Source organism: Gopherus evgoodei, chromosome 6 (genome assembly GCF_007399415.2).
Source record: "Gopherus evgoodei ecotype Sinaloan lineage chromosome 6, rGopEvg1_v1.p, whole genome shotgun sequence".
Taxonomy (NCBI): Eukaryota; Metazoa; Chordata; order Testudines; family Testudinidae; genus Gopherus; species Gopherus evgoodei.
In genome coordinates, this window is record NC_044327.1 from 61741111 (window position 1) to 61761983 (window position 20873).

The 20873-nt window shown below is 40.2% G+C and overlaps 1 protein-coding gene across 1 annotated transcript in view; it reads left to right on the forward strand.

Annotated features, from left to right (window-relative positions):
- Window positions 1–19190, forward strand: part of DTWD2 (DTW domain containing 2) — a 170328-nt gene extending 151138 nt beyond the window's left edge. Inside the window, exons 5-6 of the mRNA XM_030566858.1 lie at window positions 11249–11377; window positions 15277–19190. Coding sequence (XP_030422718.1) covers window positions 11249–11377; window positions 15277–15447 — 300 coding nt within the window. The 3' untranslated portion in view covers window positions 15448–19190. The remainder of the gene's footprint in view (window positions 1–11248; window positions 11378–15276) is intronic.
- The last annotated feature ends 1683 nt before the right edge of the window (window positions 19191–20873 follow it).

Sequence of the window (20873 nt, forward strand, 5' to 3'; positions counted from 1 at the left end):
TCATATGTTCCTTTCTAGATTTCAAAAGAATATTCTCATTTGGGACAGATAATGCACAAAGACTACTAACTCTCAGCTCAGCACTTAGCGTGTGTAGCTGGGCTAATCTTTTATGAGATGTGCAAAGGGAAAAGTGTGGAAGCACCATTTCTTCAAGCTAGTGGAGCAGTTCTGCAGAGGCTGTTTCATACCCATGGCTAAAGTAGCCTTGCATGCCCTTAGCATGGCCTTACTGTGGGCTCGAGGAATAAACAGTAGCAATTCATCTCTAGACCAGGCAGGTGAAGTGTTCCCACTGAAACCAGACAGGTAAAGTGTTCCTCTAAAATCTCACCAGGATCTACTGCTATGGGAGTAGGAATGGAAGGTCTGCATTTGCCCTAGAATATGCAGTTCATTTTTATGTCCTTCACCCCATTGTAAATCTGGTTGTCATACTATATAGAATTCTTGTTTAATGTATGATAATGAGCTACTGGTATAGTGTAATAGAAAACATAATCTGTTAATGAGCCATTAGGCAGGAGCTCCTTTTGTGAAGACAGATGAAATACGAAGACAGAGACTGGCACTTAGGTCTGATTTTGCAGACGTGAAATAATCAGCTTTTTGGGATAATCAGCCACTAAATGTAAAATATCACTTTCTGGCTAACTATGAAATTGTAATATGTATGCATTAGTTAAGGAATCAGTCATACGTTGGGCTGATCCATTTGCAAAAATGTGATGAATAGTAACAGAAAATGAAGATGTTTCAAGTAAAGATGACATTAAATTTGCAGAAAATAACTATAAACCTTCTCCTCCCCACATTCCTCCTCTGCAAATATATAAGCATATAAAGTACATATTTGAGAGGTCCATTTTTGTGTCTCTTTAGATTTATATTCTACTGTATGTCCTAATGTTCCATTAACAATTGTTGATTCCAGACCTGTTTAAATATATAAAACATCCCACTAAAATGGCTGCAGTAATCATCCTTAGAAATAACATAAGCATTTATTACCATGATGAAGCTCCACCACCCATATGCAGAAGTGCTTTGCAAAAAACACTCTTGTGAGTGGGTTTATGCTACTGGCTGGGAAAGCAGTAGGTGGCTCTTTAGAAGCCACTGTTGTGCAGAAATACCTTGTAGTACGTGAGTCACTTCCACATCAGATTCCGCACAAGGCTAAATGGGGGAGGCACCAGGGCCGGCGCTTCCATTGAGGTGAACTAGGCAATTGCTTAGGGCGCCAGGATTTTCGGGGGGGGGCGGCATTTTGCCGGGAGGGGCGGCAGGCGGCTCCAGTGGACCTGCCGCAGTCGTGCCTGCGGACGGTCCGCTGGTCTCGCGCAGCTCCGGTGGACCTCCCGCAGACATGGCTGCGGCAGCTCCACCAGAGCCATGGACCAACGGACCCTCCACAGAAATGGCTGCGGCAGCTGCACCGGAGCCGCGGGAGCGGCGCGCAGGGTGGCGAAATGGCCATGCACCTAGGGCACGAAAAACTCTAGCGCTGGTCCTAGGAGGCACACTGGTCAATAATTCTTGCCTGGTGGAAGACAAGAAAGGATCTTAGTGCCCAACCCTGATTTTCTCCAAAAACAGAAGCACATATTTCATTCTTAATTTTCTGGCCCAAGAAGCCACTGTGGACATTGAGTAAGGAATATATAGATAGCTTAGAGGAGAGAGAGGGAGATAAGTCTCCAAAGGGAAGGCCAAGCTTTCTGAGAAAGAAAAATCTACAACTGAAGCCTCTGTCATTCCCCCCAGGAGATGAGAAGGGTCCCGGTGGTGTGCCATCCTACTGAGTCCTTTCTTCAATCCCAGCTTTTGCTGAGAGAAGGTGCATTGGATGGGGATTGAATACATTATGGAATTGACTGGTTGTCATAGGAGTGTATTTGGGGCGTGAATGTGGGAGTTGTATATATCTTGGAAAGTTAATATAAGTGGAGGTTTGTATTTTGAGAGCCTTGGTGAAAAGTTGGGGTGCTGAATGGACTTGCAGGGCTCTCTCGTTGAATTTGTGGGGTGAGTGGGTAAAATATGAGGAGACTAGGGGAGATGTGGAGAGAGTTCTTATTTTATTTGTGTTACCATAGCTTATAGGAACCCTAGTCATGGACCAAGGCCTCCAGGAATGAAGAATGAGGAAGAGGCTAGGAAGAGGGAAGGAGGAGGATTTTGGTGTATGGACAGGTTCTAGAGGGAGAGTGAATGGCAAATATAGTGGGGCGTGAGGAGGAAGGAAAAAAGAGATCATCCACAGTGGAAAGAGACAGACAGACACTGAAAATGACAAAAGAAAAGTGCACTAATATATATAAACCAGGAGAAGAGAAGGAGCAAAATACAGATTGAAGAAATTTCATTTTAAAAGAATGTAATAGAAAACTGATGTCAATTGTTACTATGAGATAAGGATAGACCTACACTATTTACATAATGCAAAATACCTTTGTCTGAATTGGAATGGGTGTTTGGATTTCCTTGCCTTTTGGGGATGGATTTCTCTCTGGATCTTGCTAGACCACCATAGCCAGGAGCTTAAAGACATTTCTGAAAAATATATGTTTTTGTCTTTGAAATGTAGCAGATAATTCCAAAATCCATGTTCCTTAGGGAAACCAGCCGGACTCTTCTAAAATAACTTAATTTCTTAAACCTCTACCTTCCCCCCCAATCCAAATCAACTCAGTATTTTGTAGGTTCCTCAAATTATATTGAAGAATATAATTATTTTTTGTTCCTACCAGCATATTCATTCATTCTCCTTGCCTCAATCTGGCTCTTGAGGTGATAGCACTTATTAGCACATCAAGAGCTGATGGCCTCAGTCACCAAAACTCCAGAACCGTTTAGAGCTTCCTTTCTTACAGATCCCTCATAAATGAGGACGCTGGAAGTACTTTGGAGAAGGGACTAGAATAAAGAACAGGGTAAGGAAGAGGATAGAAACCCCAGGTTAGGAGGGCAAGGGAAGGGAATGGACATGATGATGACGAAGAGGAAGGGACCAGGAGAAGTGGGTAAGAAGCCATTGGCAACCAATATACTGAATAGGAATTTCAATCTAGTGATATTCTGAAGTGAGCTAAGAAATGGGTTCCTTAACCAGAAAGTAGGAATTAGGAAATAATAGGAATTGACCTCCCATGCCTAGTCATTTTGTAGGGTTTATTGTACTAAGAAAATGAACACAGTGTTTCCTCAAGGATTTGGGAAAAGAACAGATTATTTATGTTTAAACCCTACAACTGAGGTTACGAAACAAGTTAACTCATAAGAGAAAATATATGGAAATTATAAGAGTAAATGAATAATGTCTGAATTCTCACACAGAGGCTAATGCTACGAAATCTATCATTTCTCAACAGCTGTTTATAAAAGCAATAAAAGCTTTTGGAGCTGATAAAACAGACGGTCTAATGGCTGAAAGACATTTATCTTTCTTAGAAAATGTTTTACTTGTGTGATAGTATAAAGTGGTTATCACTTTAAGCAGAACCAATAAATCAGTTTCAAATATACTTTGTCAGTAAATCAGTTTTTAACCAAAGTAGCCTAATAAATTATATGAATTATAAATTATGTGAATTAATTTTGTTTCTAATTTGTCTTTCTAAAACATGACAAATAATACTTAAACAGGGTAAATGCAGTCTTAATGATGGAGTACAACATTCCCATATGTGGAATAAGTCTCATATGCATGTGTTGCATTTAATTTTTAAAGAAAGAATATGTGATTATATATAGAATGTAATATAGGACTTAGACTTTCTCAGTACTCTGTTCTTGTTTTGTGAAAAAAACTGTGGAAATGGAAATTGCCTGTTAGCATTTTTTTTCAAAAGGAAAAAGAACAAAATGGGATGCTGAGAAATGCTGTTTTACAATCTGTATATTATATATGCTATCTTTGTTTATTCATAGATTTATAGACTCTAGGACTGGAAGGGTCCAGTCCCCTGCCCTCATGGCAGGACCAAATACTGTCTAGACCATCCCTGATGGACATTTATCTAACCTACTCTTAAATATCTCCAGAGATGGAGATTCCACAACCTCCCTAGGCAATTTATTCCAGTGTTTAACTACCCTGACAGTTAGGAACTTTTTCCTAATGTCTAACCTAAATCTCCCTTGCTGCAGTTTAAGCCCATTGCTTCTTGTTCTATCATTAGAGGCTAAGGTGAACAAGTTTTCTCCATCCTCCTGATGACACCCTTTTAGATACCTGAAAACTGCTATCATGTCCCCTCTCAGTCTTCTCTCTTCCAAACTAAATAAACCCAATTCTTTCAGCCTTCCTTCATAGGTTATGTTCTCAAGACCTTTAATCATTCTTGTTGCTCTTTTCTAGACCCTCTCCATTTTCTCCACATCTTTCTTGAAATGCAGTGCCCAGAACTGGACACAATACTCCAGCTGAGGCCTAACCAGCACAGAGTAGAGTAGAAGAATGACTTCTCATGTCTTCTGTGGCACCTTATAGAGTAACAGACGTTTTGGAGCATGAGCTTTCGTGGGTGAATACCCACTTCGTCAGATTCATGTAGTGGAAATTTCCAGGGGCAGGTATATATATGCAGGCAAGCTAGAGATAATGAGGTAGTTCAGTCAGGGAGGATGAGGCCCTGTTCTAGCAGTTGAGGTGTGAAAACCAAGGGAGGAGAAACTGGTTTTGTAATTGGCAAGCCATTCACAGTCTTTGTTTAATCCTGAGTTGATGGTGTCAAATTTGCAGATGAACTGAAGCTCAGCAGTTTCTCTTTGAAGTCTGGTCCTGAAGTTTTTTTGCTGCAGGATGGCCACCTTAAGGTCTGCTATAGTGTGGCCAGGGAGGTTGAAGTGTTCTCCTACAGGTTTTTGTATATTGCCATTCCTAATATCTGATTTGTGTCCGTTTATCCTTTTCCGTAGAGACTGTCCAGTTTGACCGACGTACATAGCAGAGGGGCATTGCTGGCATATGATGGCGGTGGACATGCAGGTGAATGAACCGGTGATGGTGTGGCTGATCTGGTTAGGTCCTGTGATGGTGTTGCTGCAGATATGAGGGCAGAGTTGGCATCGAGGTTTGTTGCATGGATTGGTTCCTGACCTAGAGTTACTATGGTGTGGTGTGCAGTTACTGGTGAGAATGTGTTTCAGGTTGGCAGGTTGTCTGTGGGCAAGGACTGGCCTGCCACCCAAGGCCTGTGAAAGTGTGGGATCATTGTCCAGGATGGGTTGTAGGTCCCTGATGATGCGTTGGAGAGGTTTTAGCTGGGGACTGTATGTGATGGCCAGTGGAGTCCTGTTGGTTTCTTTCTTGGGTTTGTCTTGCAGTAGGAGGCTTCTGGGTACACGTCTGGCTCTGTTGATCTGTTTCCTTATTTCCTCATGCGGGTATTGTAGTTTTGAGAATGCTTGGTGGAGATTGGACTAAAGGTAAAAAATCCACTGCTATCTACATACTACACAGACCACAGTGAGAGATTATGCCATACTCTATCAAAGAAACTGAGGAACCACCTGATCAGCATCCTATACAGCAAACAGGAAAACATCAAAAAAGAGCTCTCCAACCTGGAGACTCTAATTAATAACCAAACTTCCATACAAACGGACTTCACTAAAATAAGACAGGAGATCTACATTAATTACTTCAGCTCTCTACAAAGGAAAAAGGACTGTAAGCTGTCTAAACTTCTACCTACCTCATGGGGCCACAACCGTGGTACCCCCAACCCACCCAGCAATATTGTCAATCTATCCAACTACACACTCAGCCCATTAGAAAAGTCTGTCCTATCTTGGGGACTCTCTTTCTGCCCTGCCACCCCCACCAACATGATACAGTTCTGCAGCTATCTGGAAGCCTACTTCCGCCATTTCCGACTCAAAGAATACTTTCAGGACAACACTGAACGGCACACTGATACACAGGTACCCTCCCACCAACAGCACAAGAAGAAGAACTCCACATGGACTCCTCCTGAGGGTCGAAATGACAGTCTGGACCTCTACATTGAATGCTTCCGCCGACGTGCACAGGCAGAAATTGTGGAAAAACAACATCGCTTGCCTCATAACCTAAGTTTTGCAGAACGCAATGCCATCCACAGCCTCAGAAACCACGCAGGCATTATCATCAAAGAGGCTGATAAAGGAGGTACTGTTGTCATCGTGAACAGGTCTGACTACCACAAGGAGGCTGCCAGACAACTCTCCAACACCAAATTCTACAGGCTACTTCCCTCAGATCCCACTGAGGAATACACTAAGAAACTGCAACATCTACTCAGGACACTCCCTACACTAACACCGGAACATATCAACATACCCTTAGAATAACCCTGGTCGGGGCTCTATCTACTACCCAAGATCCACAAACCCGGAAATCCTGGACGCCCCATCATCTCGGGCATTGGCACTCTCACTGAAGGACTGTCTGGATATGTGGACTCTCTACTCAGACCCTATGCCACCAGCACTCCCAGCTATTTCCGTGACACCACTGATTTCCTGAGGAAACTACAATGCATTGGTGACCTTCCAGAAAACACCATCCTAGCCACCATGGATGTAGAGGCTCTCTACACGAACATCCCACACACAGATGGAATACAAGCTGTGAGGAACAGTATCCCTGAAGATGCTACAGCACAACTGGCTGCTGAGCTCTGTGCCTTTATCCTCACACACAACTATTTCAAATTTGATGACAATATATATCTCCAGATCAGTGGCAAAGCTATGGGCACCCGCATGGCCCCACAGTATGCCAATATTTTTATGGCCTACCTGGAACTTCGCTTCCTCAGCTCTCGTCCACTCACGCCCCTTCTCTACCTACGCTACATTGATGACATCTTCATCATCTGGACCCATGGGAAGGAGTCTCTGGAAAAATTCCACCACGATTTCAACAGCTACCACCCCACCATCAACCTCAGCCTGGACCAATCTACACGGGAGGTCCACTTCCTAGACACCACGGTGCAAATAAGTGATTGTCACATTACCACCACCCTGTACCGAAAATCTACCGACCGCTATGCCTACCTTCATGCCTCCAGCTTCCATCCCGGGCACATCACACGATCCATTGTCTACAGCCAAGCACTGAGGTACAACTGCATCTGCTCTAACCCCTCAGACAGAGACCACCACCTACAAAATCTCCACCAAGCATTCTCAAAACTACAATACCCGCATGAGGAAATAAGAAACAGATCAACAGAGCCAGACGTGTACCCAGAAGCCTCCTACTGCAAGACAAACCCAAGAAAGAAACCAACAGGACTCCATTGGCCATCACATACAGTCCCCAGCTAAAACCTCTCCAACGCATCATCAGGGACCTACAACCCATCCTGGACAATGATCCCACACTTTCACAGGCCTTGGGTGGCAGGCCAGTCCTCGCCCACAGACAACCTGCCAACCTGAAACACATTCTCACCAGTAACTGCACACCACACCATAGTAACTCTAGGTCAGGAACCAATCCATGCAACAAACCTCGATGCCAACTCTGCCCTCATATCTGCAGCGACACCATCACAGGACCTAACCAGATCAGCCACACCATCACCGGTTCATTCACCTGCATGTCCACCGCCATCATATGCCAGCAATGCCCCTCTGCTATGTACATCGGTCAAACTGGACAGTCTCTACGGAAAAGGATAAACGGACACAAATCAGATATTAGGAATGGCAATATACAAAAACCTGTAGGAGAACTCTTCAACCTCCCTGGCCACACTATAGCAGACCTTAAGGTGGCCATCCTGCAGCAAAAAAACTTCAGGACCAGACTTCAAAGAGAAACTGCTGAGCTTCAGTTCATCTGCAAATTTGACACCATCAACTCAGGATTAAATAAAGACTGTGAATGGCTTGCCAATTACAAAACCAGTTTCTCCTCCCTTGGTTTTCACACCTCAACTGCTAGAACAGGGCCTCATCCTCCCTGATTGAACTACCTCATTATCTCTAGCTTGCCTGCATATATATACCTGCCCCTGGAAATTTCCACTACATGCATCTGACGAAGTGGGTATTCACCCACGAAAGCTCATGCTCCAAAACATCTGTTAGTCTATAAGGTGCCACAGGACTCTTTGCTGCTTTTACAGATCCAGACTAACACGGCTACCCCTCTGATACTTCTCGTGTCTTCTTTACAATACACCTGTTAATGCGTCCCAGAATCACGTTTGCTTTCTTTGCAACAGTATCACACTGTTGACTCATATTTAGCTTGTGGTCCACTATGACCCCTAGATCTCTTTCTGCCATACTCCTTCTTAGACAGTCTCTTCCCATTTGGTATGTGTGAAACTGATTGTTCCTGCCTAAGAGGAGCACTTTGCATTTGTCTTTATTGAACTTCATCCGGTTTACCTCAGACCATTTCTCTAATTTGTCCAGATCATTTTGAATTTTGACCCTGTCCTCCAAAGCAGTTGCAATCCCTCCCAGTTTGGTATCGTCGGCAAACTTAATAAGCGTACTTTCTATGCCAACATCTAAGTCGTTGATGAAGATATTGAACAGAGCCTGTCCCAAAACAGACCCCTGCGGAACCCCACTTGTTATACCTTTCCATCAGGATTGGGAGCCATTAATAACTACTCTCTGAGTACGGTTATCCAGCCAGTTATGCACCCACCTTATAGTAGCCTCATCTAAATTGTGTTTGCGTAGTTTATCGATAAGGATATCATGCGAGACCGTATCAAATGCCTTACTAAAGTCTAGGTATGCCACATCCACCGCTTCTCCCTTATCCACAAGACTTGTTATCCTATCAAAGAAAGCTATCAGATTGGTTTGACACGATTCGTTCTGTACAAATCCATGCTGGCTATTCCCTATCACCTTACCACCTTCCAAGTGTTTGCAGATGATTTCTTTAATTACTTGCTCCATTATCTTTCCTGGCACAGAAGTTAAACTAACTGGTCTGTAGTTTCCTGTGTTGTTTTTATTTCCCTTTTTATAGATGGGCACTATATTTGCCCTTTTCCAGTCTTCTGGAATCTCTCCCCGTCTCCCATGATTTTCCAAAGATAATAGCTAGAGGCTCAGATACCTCCTCTATTAACTCCTTGAGTATTCTAGGATGCATTTCATCAGGCCCTGGTGACTTGCAGGCATCTAACTTTTCTAAGTGATTTTTAACTTGCTCTTTTTTTATTTTATCTTCTAAACCTCCCCCCTTCCCATAAGCATTCACTTTGTTAGACATTCCTTCAGACTTCTCAGTGAAGACTGAAACAAAGAAGTCATTAGGCATCTCTGCCATTTCCAAGTTTCCTGTTACTGTTTCTCCCTCCTCACTGAGCAGTGGGCCTACCCTGTCCTTGGTTTTCCTCTTGTTTCTAATGTATTGATAAACAATTGTAACTGAAATCATAGGCAAGCATCAATATACAAAATGGTTAGAAAAAGATAAGTACATTAAAGTGGTTTCCTGCGTTCCTTCTCACAATCTTACATCAAGCATACTTACAACTTATGGAGACCATTGCAAACAGATGGAAGGGAAAGTAAGTGGAGCCCATCACAAGAGAGGTCCTGATTTATGTTTATGTGTCTCGGGGACCCAGTGAACATGAAGAAATGGGAACAGGATATAGTATTTATGCCCTTTCTTATGGTAATAATATGAATATATACCAAATTTGATCTTTTACACTGATTATAATAGGGTCAATAGCTGCCCCATCCATATGTGGCCTTTGGGTACCATTATTATGTATCAAATATTAATATTCATGAGTTACATCACTTATTTCTTAATAATTCCTATATGAACATGCGCTCTAACTGCTTAGATACTGCATAGCAACCTAATTGCTGAAGCCCCCCAAAACTCCCTTCTTGCGGAATCCTGTGGTGTACTGTACTTGTTTGAGGTGACTCACTTGTCTCTCAAATTGAGAGTGCAAAATATCTGACCTGGAGTTATCTCCTTAGAACTGCAGTGTTCTACTAAATCCCAGCTTTTAACATAACTACTCCAACAAAGCCTTAATCTACTATACCAGATCTTTACAACAGCAAGCTTAATGACCAATTTACTTATGTTCAACTATTTGCACCTGTTGCATATTCCAAGCTAAAAAGCAATATATCACTATCATCTTATACTCTTATCATGTAATTTTAGCTCTAGTTAGCGTAAAATCACCCACGAGACAAAGTCATAAGTCATAAGATTAGTTCAGAGGTCAACAGTCAAAAGGCTCAGAGAAGCTTGCCCATCACTAAGCCTTCAGTAGGCCCATAAGGTACAACATGTTTTACCAAGTCACGATCACCTCTCTCACCATTACATGGTGCCACAATTGAGCTTGGCAGAGGCACTCTAGCTGCACTTCTTCCTTTGTGAGGGACCCTAATTTTTGGAATTTGCTTCTCTCCTTTGATCCGCCAGAGTCCAGATTTGTTAACCTTCTGAGCATGCTATAGAGTTCATCTTTTTTCTTACTTCTTGAGGAAGGCATGGGTTGAGATAGCTACATTTAAGAGATACTTTGTTAACATTCATGTTATGATTTTTAATTCATGGAATAGACACCCAAAGTACTGGATGGGAACCTATTATATTAATCTAAGAAATCAGATAAATAGAATATATGTTTTGAGTTTTGTGAATGGTTTCTGGGAAACTGTTACTTGTGCAATTTAATGTAAGTTCCAAAATATGTAAATATATCAAATTCTAAGGCAAACTTCAAGAATATGTGTTGGCATTATCAACATGTATATGACTTCTGAGTGTACTTCCTTCCGTGATTCATGGCAATCACATTTTCATCAATAACATTTTGTTGGCATAAAAAGCCAGGTCACTACAAATTCAAATGAAACATCAATGAAAGAAATGAAGAAAAAAGGGCTTATAGGATCAACCATACATAGTGCTCACATGTTTACTCCAATTGAGTCCAAATCCTCCTCTATTTATAAACCCACTGATGTCACGGGCTAGTTTTGTGAGAAGTTTAGGATCTGGCCCTAAAGTCTATGGTTATTGACATGGCTAATGTCTATGGATATTCTTCATCAGGTTCATTCATATGCAAAGATATGTATAGTCTATGACAATTGGGTAACAGGGAACAAGACAGTAGAGAGGTAAGAAGACAGGTGATGATTAAAAAAATAGAAAAGCAAAAAGAACTTGCTGTATCATAGTAATTGATTTCTTTAAGTTGGATGTTGGTTCATTTGTTTGTTTTTGCAGGTGCAACTGAAAACAAGCATTTCAAGTCAATATGTAATTCGTACCCAGCCAACAAACACCTGCCTTTCTACACTTGAATGTGCAGCTATTGCCCTTGCCATCATGGAAAAAAATGATGGTATTCGAGAGGTATGTAATGAATTTTAAATAATTGACTTTGTTAATGGAACAGTAGTGTGAAAGCCAAGTTAGTTAGATAATAATACCATATTTATCTTGAGCACTTTACACATTTGTTACTCAAAGAGCTGAATGAGATCTTGAGATGCTACTAGTTGGTTCACTTCAGAGACCCAGCAGGGGTAAGCAAGCAGCTGTCTGCTGATATTATTCTGTTCCTTCTTTGCAGACCATACCCAAGTTTTACTAACTAACACTTGCATATCCATTACTGCAGCTGTCTACTGTGGACTTCTACAAGGTTCCATTCTCTCCCTCATCTTATAGAACATCCCTGTCAAACACCACAGTCTTAAATACTAACAGTTTGTTCATGATACTTACATTCTTTGCACTGAATGCTAACTACACTATTTTCCAGTTATCACCATAATTGAATTAGATCAGCTCTTTTACAGTGTGGAGTTGACTGAAGATAAACCTGGGCAAGACTTTTGGATCATTCTTCTCTCTCTCTCGCTCTGTAGTAACAGATTGACTGACTTAACACAAGCTTAATTATTATTAGCACACTCCTTATGAACTCACCCTCCCTCACATCTACTCTCTCTCTTTTTGACTCTCACTTCTCTTCTGTTCTGCTGTCTTCTGTTTTTTTGTACCAAGCCCATCATCCTGGGATCTCCCCTAAATTCAGCTAACAGTCCTCATTCTCTCTCTTCTCTCAATCCCTTCTATATTTTTTTTGCTTGTCCACTTCTCTTGTGTACTCCTCCTTGCTCATTCACTCAGGCCTCGGCTACACTGGCACTTTACAGCACTGCAACTTTCTCACTCAGGAGTGTGAAAAACACACCCCCCTGAGCACTGCAAGATACAGCGCTGTAAAGCGCCAGTGTAAAAAGTGCTGCAGCGCTGGGAATGCGGCTCCCAGCGCTGCAAGCTAAACCCCATGAGGATGTGGAGTACGTGCAGTGCTAGGAGAACTCTCTCCCAGCTCTGGCGTTGCGACCACACTCGCACGGCAGTGCTTTGAAGTTTCAAGTGTAGCCATGTCCTCAGACTGTCCTTTTATTCTCATCAGCTCCTATTCCCTCTCTTCCTCATTCCCCTTACATTCACTTTCTCATCCCTCATCCTATACTTCTGTTTCTCACTCCTTTTTTTTTCCTCCCTCTTTTCTGAAACAAGATGAGAAGAGTAAATCTACATCTGTCTCTCCATCACTTGAATTTATATCCGTTTGTAAGGTACTCAGATGCTTCAGTTTTGAGTATAAAACAAATATCAAAATAGATAAGGATTCAGAATTTGCCCAGAATTAAGAAATAGAACATGTATTGCGTTTTTAAATATAGCGTGGCAAACAGAACGTGTGTTTTAGAAATGTATGCACTTCTCCAACTACCTTGCTGTTTGAGATAACTCACTTGGCATTCCTGATTGCAATACTTAAATATTCCCCCTAAGCTGTACAAACAGCATTTGTAGTGTGCTAATTTACACTGATATAGCATGTTGCATTGAATTTTTGTAAATACTTTTCTTCAGATATTTCTTAATTCTGTAATTTATCAAAATCTACTAGATTCTAAGTACTGGGTCAAACTGCCAGGAAGATAACAATCCATTGCACTGAGGTTTTTTATGTGTAGAATTTACATATTTATTCTGTCTCATCCATGCTGCTTTCAGTCTAGATGATTAAGATTTTATACTTTGTAGCAAATGAAAATGCTAGTAAAATTTGCAGAGATTTCAGTCTTTCATCTAATTTTCATGGATCCAAAAAGCTTGATGATTATTTAGATAATCAGTGATTCATCAGCAGTGAATGACATGTCAATCAGCATGTGGATCCAAAATTTTAAGCTGAATCTTCAAAGCTTTGTGCTTTGCACTCTGTTTCCTTTCTTAATGATAGCTGAAAACAGTTGACGTTGACAGGATCTTTTGATCTTGTAAACCTTATGCCTTAAATATATTTCAGAAAATAAAGGTGTGTCCCTTGGAGAGCAAATCTGTAACAGAAATATTAAAATTGGGGTATTTTACTGAATTGACCTGCACATATACTGCATAGTTCTCTACATAATAGGAGGAACACAACTTCAATTTACCTTCAGTTGAATGGTCAGGGGATTTTTGTTTATTTTTACTCCCAAAGCATGCATGGTTTCATTGTCTTGAAACAACTTTCAGAGTCAGAAAACTTAACAACTTATTGTTGATGGGCTTACACACTGTGAAACACACACAACTGAAGCCTGGTCTCAGATTATCAGACATGCATTGCCCTTTATCTTGTAAAACCATCGACTGTGGAAGCACTGTAATTCATTTTTAAAAATGTGTGTTAATGCTAGTTTTCTGTATCTGACATCAAGACTGAGTCAATAGAAGAAAAATAAAGTATATCAAATAGAATTTGTTAAAAAAAGTTTGTTATATTTACCAGCTAGGAGAGAGAAATATTTCCATGACACTTAGCTAGATGGAAGGAAATAGGGTATCTATCTATCATAAGCCGTCATTCAGCCAAGATATTTAAACATGTGACTTGCTTTAAGTACATGGAAAACATGCTTATGTATATTGCTGACCTGGGGCCTGAATTAAGTCATCCTCATGACAATATGTCCTGTTAAAACTGTTGGGGTGAAGTAGACACTAGAAGTTTTCCAACTGGTCAGATGGGACTCTTTTCCCATGTTCTTATATGTAGTAACATTTAGTAGCTACAGAAAGGTTATTGGAGTCAAACTAAGCAATCATCTTTGTTTTATTTTTAAATAGATAAATATTTTTAAACAGGCTTAAAATGTTTTCCTACAGTCAGAGCACAGCACTGGTGAACTTTAACTCTCAGAAGACAGTGCTGATCCAATTGCTGACAAACAATTAATAGTCCTGCATGGAAATCAGTCTAGCTTTTGCAAAAATGCAGAGATGACCTGAGCTGCCCTCAGAGCTAGCTGGAAGATAAAATGCTTTTCTAAGCCTGCCCCACTGACCTGGAATAGTCCTTTAGCCAGAAAATGTGACCCACTGGGTTGCTTCTTTCTACTAATCAACTTAAAACTGTCAATTGCCCTTGGAGAAATTTGGGTCATGACATTTCTTGAGTTTGTTTATTCTATTAGGTCAAAGAATACCAATCAGACATTAGCCTTAGCTTTGCAAGTTTTGATCCCACTGGGCTATGATGGAAGACTCTGTCAAGACACTAAAATGTCCTCAATGTTCTCAGTCTTTTGTTGCTGGCACGGTAAAATATTAATGGTAACCAGCATTTCAAGATAGATCTAAGAGGCAGCGAGCAGTACTGAGCCAAATGTGGTTCAGGAGGCTTTTGTAAAGGTGGCTTTAAAGCCCATCTTTGCATCCTGGTGCCCACTCTATGCAGAGCTATTCTGGTCCCTCTGTAACAAATTAGGGACACTAAAGACACAAAATTTATGGCCCCAAATCTGCTGGTAGGATTGGCGTAGTGCAGTAGATTACCAGTCATGCTCCGTTATATCTGGGCTGGCTGTAGCTCTATTATATATCCAGAGGAATCTCCAGAGAAGGGGGACAAGTGCATCCCTCATGGCCTGCCCATGCCTTCCTTGGCTTGTCCCTTTTCCCAGATGTATCATGGGACCCAAGGATAGGGCTCACAATGCCCAGAGACATCTATCTTCCACTTTCTGTATGTGGGCAGAACTGCGTGTGGAGGGCGACTTCTATATACAAATCACAGGGATATATTTAGGCCCTTTAATATCTCACATTCCACTGCACGATAAAACTTGGTAAAATTTTACATTTTAATGATGATCTCTACACACAAAGCCTGGATGAAATGGTATGTTCTAGACATATTTAAAAGCTTTTTTGTTTTGTTTTTCTTTTGTTTTTCACAGACTATACTCCGCCCTCTTCAAGCTTTGTGCTCTTTCCAACTTCAGCATGGTGCCCAGATCCATCACAGCAAGGAGCATCTTCTTAAAAACGGTTTATATGACAAGCCCATGCCAAAAAATAAACGCAAGCTCAGGAGAATGGAACTCTTAGTGAATAATGTTAAAATCTAGAAAGACTGCACACACAGTACTATGGAATTAATTTTTTTATAGCTAACAAACACAATTTGATATTGGATTGTTCCAAATAACCATCCATATGGTAATAGACCTTTTAAACCCTTTATATTCTGGAGGCTTCCTGTCAATAATGCCAACTACAGTAATAGGCAGCATGTTTAGTTTTGTTGTTATACTAGGCCAGATATCTTTGGTCAACTGATTACCCCCTGTAGAGGGGAGGAAAACTGCAGTGAATAATTTAGAGCTATGTTGTCTCCATAGTCAGTGTTTGATCCCCATTAAGACTGGATAGATTTAGTTTGGGGAAGTTTTTTCTCAGTACTGAAGAACAGGAAGTCTGTTTAAGTAGGTGGTGGTAAGGGTAAGGATCCAGTATTTGGAAGAATATTGAATTACTTCTCAGCATTTAAATTTTAATCGGTAATTACAATAGAGTATAACTATAAATGCCTATATTAGTTAGTTTTAATGTGAACATGTGATGTGAGCATTTTTGTTTTAGTTTTGTGAGGCGTTTGTCTTATTTTACTAGTCTGTTAACTTGTTATAGATTTATATCCGTGTTATTGTGCAGTCATACTTACTGTCTGCAGTTTTCAAGGGTTTTGCTTGGCTGAGATAGGCCAATATATTTTGTTCAGATTTTAATAAAAAGAAAATATGGAAATGGAGATGAAGCTAAGCTTTTATCTGAACTGTAGACCAGGTTCTGCACTTTATACTTGGGCGAAACTCCCCTTGTCTGTGTAAAACCTGTAGAATTTGGCCCAAAGAGCATATGCAGTATACCACATCTTATTTAATCCCTTTGATTTTGGAATTTACATGTATTCCTGCAGAAGTGTCTATTGAAACCCTTTCAGAATTGAGTAGTCTAGCCAGACTGTAAAAATATGTTTGCAGATGCATCAAATCTTGCGGCGAAACGATTCTCTTTTTTTCAGCAATTGTGGCACTGCAGTGTTGCTGCCAGCAGTGAAAGCACTTGTGAAGACAAGGATCAGATATTTTTATTTGCATCATGAAGCAGGTTTTCATGACAAAAACTAGTGATATTAGGACTTCACCACAGTGAAAACCTGCTTTATGAAACTGTGGTAGTAAAAGTGCCTGATCCCTATCCTGACTGGTGCAGCTATACTGGATAGTAATTATTCTTAGGCCTTGCCTACTCTAGGGTATTATTCCCATAATTTATGACTGCTGCTACCAGTGGACTCTTAAGTGGTCACCAGTGTTTTAACAACTGTGGATTTGTCTATATTAGGAAAAGAGATCAAGTTTATGTCAGGACTAGCTAAGATGTTGGCTAACCATGACCTTTTCTTTAGTCTAGATGCTATGTAGATAAATCCCATGTCTGTGGCTAACACTGGTACAGCTGAACTGGTAATAGCGACAATGAGACATTAGGAGCAGAAAGACTAAGGTAGACACCCTTACTGTAGAAGCACATTCTCTAGTGAAACAGACAAGAATTCCTGTTTAAGTGGTAATTAAGCTCTGTGGGTTAATACCACATTGACTAGAATGGAGGATGTTCCCACTTGCTGCTCTTGTTTCAGTTTACCTTGTTTCAGATTCAGTGGGACAGCAGTGCATCCTCCAGTTTACACTGTGAAGGTTATTTTCCCTAACAGAAGGGTTAAATATTTCTGTTCATAAAATGTAAATTCAAATTTTGGAGAACAGAGGAAAATCTGTGTTAATACTCCAAATTCACGAACAATTGAAGTCTTAATGGATCAAAGAAATAGTCTACTTAATTGAGTTATAATCCTACATGAAGTACTTCAGTACAGTAAAGTGTGTGAATTGAAGGTTTTTTTCAATTCTGCATAAGGGTCAAATTTTCCAATGTTTATATGAGAGATTTTTATTGATGTGAATAATCTCATTGATGTGGGCCTACTCCCGTGAGTAATGTTTTTAGGATCAAGACCTAATGTTGGACAAGTGCATGTCTGTTGCAGTCAAGTCTGCAGTACTGTCTGTACCATACTAGTAGTTATTTTAAAAATGAAAAAAGATGAAGTTATTTGTTATGCTTCAGTTACTAAAATCCTAAGATTTTACTTTCTTTGAGGATTTTGTCATTTTTAGTTTAACTGGGATGAGCATCTAGTTGCTACACAGTTGTCAAATGAAGTTACATCAAAGCTGATTACATTTTTTTGTTCATTGCCATTTTACAAATAATTAAACCTTAATTTGATTAAAGCTGTTTTATCTTCTTCCTCTATGTTAAAATCCAATTCTGTTACTGCAGTCCTTTGTTGAAAACCAAGCAGAATATATTCTCAAATAATAGTTCTTCACCCTTCTATTCCTTCTGAACACCTTTTCCATTAATCTGTTCTGGGCACAATGAAAAGTCTTTGCACAAAGACATTTAGGGCCAAATTTTCCGGTAGGCTTCAATATATATATAGGTAGGCCTAATTTTGCACCCTCAAATAATTGGGTTTTAAATTAATTACAGGTGCAAATAATAAATGTCTAAATATCTGATTTGTATGTGTGAAAAGTGGTATAACTATCACTTTTGCCTCCAATTTATAATGGACCCCAAAATTAAAGCAGAATTATTTGCAGATATAACATTGTGCATGTAAAGATGGAGGCCACTCTTGAAAACCTGGCCCTTAATCTATTATTCTTGTAAACAGAATTTTGATTGGTTCTATATACTAAAATGTTACAGTATAATTTCAGTATTTTATGTTACATGACAGTGTCATGCAGGTTAATCAGTTGTAAGTTTATTTTCAGATTTTTATATTTTTGGTGATAGTGTATAGCTCTTTAAACAAAATTATGTGCATTAACAAACATTTTCAGAATTTAGCAATCTTGTCTTCAGGCCAACGGGGATCAAACTTGGAAGTTATAATTTAATATATGACAGTTCTCTCAAGAAAAGATAATATCCAAATCTTAACTCTTTTTATTGTGAGAGAGCTTGAAGAGCTGTCACCTACTTCCTGTAAGAAATTTTAATTAAAGTAAGTTTATTTTGCATTTTTATTATTTACTTTCATGGTCATCCACTCGTCATTTGTCCATTACCAAAAGATTCTTGGGAGTTTAAAGCAGCAGTCTAGCAGAGAAGTGAACTTCTAAAAACATATTTAATACAGTGTATTTTCTTTTAATGTTTGTTTTTCTTCATTTGTCAGCTTTGCACTTTTAAATGTTGCTGTATAAATACTGTCTGCCCTCTACATTCCATTGAATCATATCATGGGGAATTGGTGACATTGCAGTACATGTGCTGATGACATTGATATCAAACTTTGGTGAAAATGATTGTAATTCCATAAAATATTGTAAACTGACAAAGTTTCCAGTACAAGATGTTGGATACGAAAGTTGTATGTGATTGCGTAAACTACATATTTACCCTTTTTTTTAAAAAAAAAAAGGTATTTCTGAACCCTCTTATTTTTATTTTCTCTTCGTAGAAGAATGTATTCTAGAAAGCTTTCAAATTTTGAGATAAAGTTGGTCCAGGAAGAGTATGACATGATTTGTTACCTGCAGGACTTTATACCATTTGCATTCTAACATCTTACAAATTCCAGCTGTTGCCAAAATATTAGAAAGCAGTTAGTGTTTCTTTAGTTTTCTATTTTAAAAAATGTTCAAATGATTTGATAAAAGACAAAATTTATTTTTAGACTAACGGATTTTCTTCTGTATTGCTAAAATGGATTAAAAAGATGTTCATGCTGTATTGTTTTCTATTTTTGTTTGTTTGTTTAGAAAGGTAACTGAATTCTTTAAAAAGGTATCTGGGTTCAGTAATTTTCTTCTTGAGTAGCATGTGGGATTCTTTAATATCTATATCCGTGCATTCACATAAAAAAATACTTTCGGTTTACACATGATAAAACAAGATTATCATGACTGTGTCATTGGTCCTACACAGCACACATCACATAGGCTGCACCCATAGTGCAGTGTAAGACAAATCCTAAGTCATGCCCCTGCAGTATGTCTTGTGTCTTAGGAGGATGAGTATCTATTCCTGCACCTCCTTAAGAAATAAAAGGGGTAGTGACCCATTGAGGGCTACATGAACACATTGGTATTGTGACCCATTGAGGGCTACGTGGATCCCTGTATGTCAGAGATGGAGCAAAATAATTTCTGTGCCTTCTGCTTGTGCAGCCTGCAATCAGGTTATGGTAAGATTTTTGTGGGGATGAGTGATTGAGTCATAGTATGGTGACAGGAATCTTAAAAATTGGAGTCGTGTCAGCAACTGCTCAATACTGTTCAGTAGGACAGTGTTGGGACTCTGGAACCCCTTGGAATAGAGGAGAGTTAGTCACCAAGGGTACATGTATATAAGTTATTGGAGAGTTGTGGAGTGCTCCTTCCACTACTGGGCTGTAGTTGGTGGAAAGCCTGACCCGTACCGCTATGGCCCTTACTGAATAGTTTCTTCAGCATTAGGCTTGCCCTGGCATCTTTGTTTTATTTGAACAGCGCAGGCCTACATGACTGCTTTGTCTCACTAGTGTGGCTTAGGATCCATTAATGCTTTTTTGGACCAACTTCTGTATTTCTAGGTGGATGCTAAGGGTCAGCTGACCAGTGTCCCATATATGGGCAGCTGTATTCATAGAATATCAGGGTTGGAAGAGACCTCAGGAGGTCATCTAGTCCAACTCCCAGCTCAAAGCAGGACCAATCCCCAACTAAATCATCCCAGCCAGGGCTTTGTCAAGTCTGACCTTAAAAACCTCTAAGGAAGGAGATTCCACTACCTCCCTAGGTAACCCATTCCAGTGCTTCACCAACCTCCTAGTGAAAAAGTTTCTCCTAATATCCAACCTAAACCTCCTCCACTGCAACTTGAGACCATTACTCCTTGTTCTGTCACCTGCTACCACTGAGAAGAGTCTAGATCCATCCTCTTTGGAACCCTCTTTCAGGTAGTTGAAAGAGCTTTCAAATCCCCCCTCATTCTTCTCTTCTGCAGACTAAATAATCCCACTTCCCTCAGCCTCTCCTCATAAGTTATGTGCTCCAGCCCCCTAAACATTTTTGTTGCCCTCCGCTGGAGTCTTTCCAATTTTTCCACATCCTTCTTGTTGTGTGGGGACCAAAACTGGACGCAGTATTCCCGATGAGGCCTCACCAATGCCAAATAGAGGGGAATTATCATGTCCCTCGATCTCTGGCAATGCTCCTATTTATACAGCCCAAAATGCTGTTAGCCTTCTTGGCAACAAGGGCACACTCTTGACTCATATCCAGCTTCTTGTCCAGTGTACCCCCTAGGCCCTTTTCTGCAGAACTGCTGCCTAGCCACTCAGTCCCTAGTCTGTAGCAGTGCCTGGGGTTCTTCAGTCCTAAGTGCAGGAGTCTGTACTTGTCCTTGTTGAACCTCATTGGATTTCTTT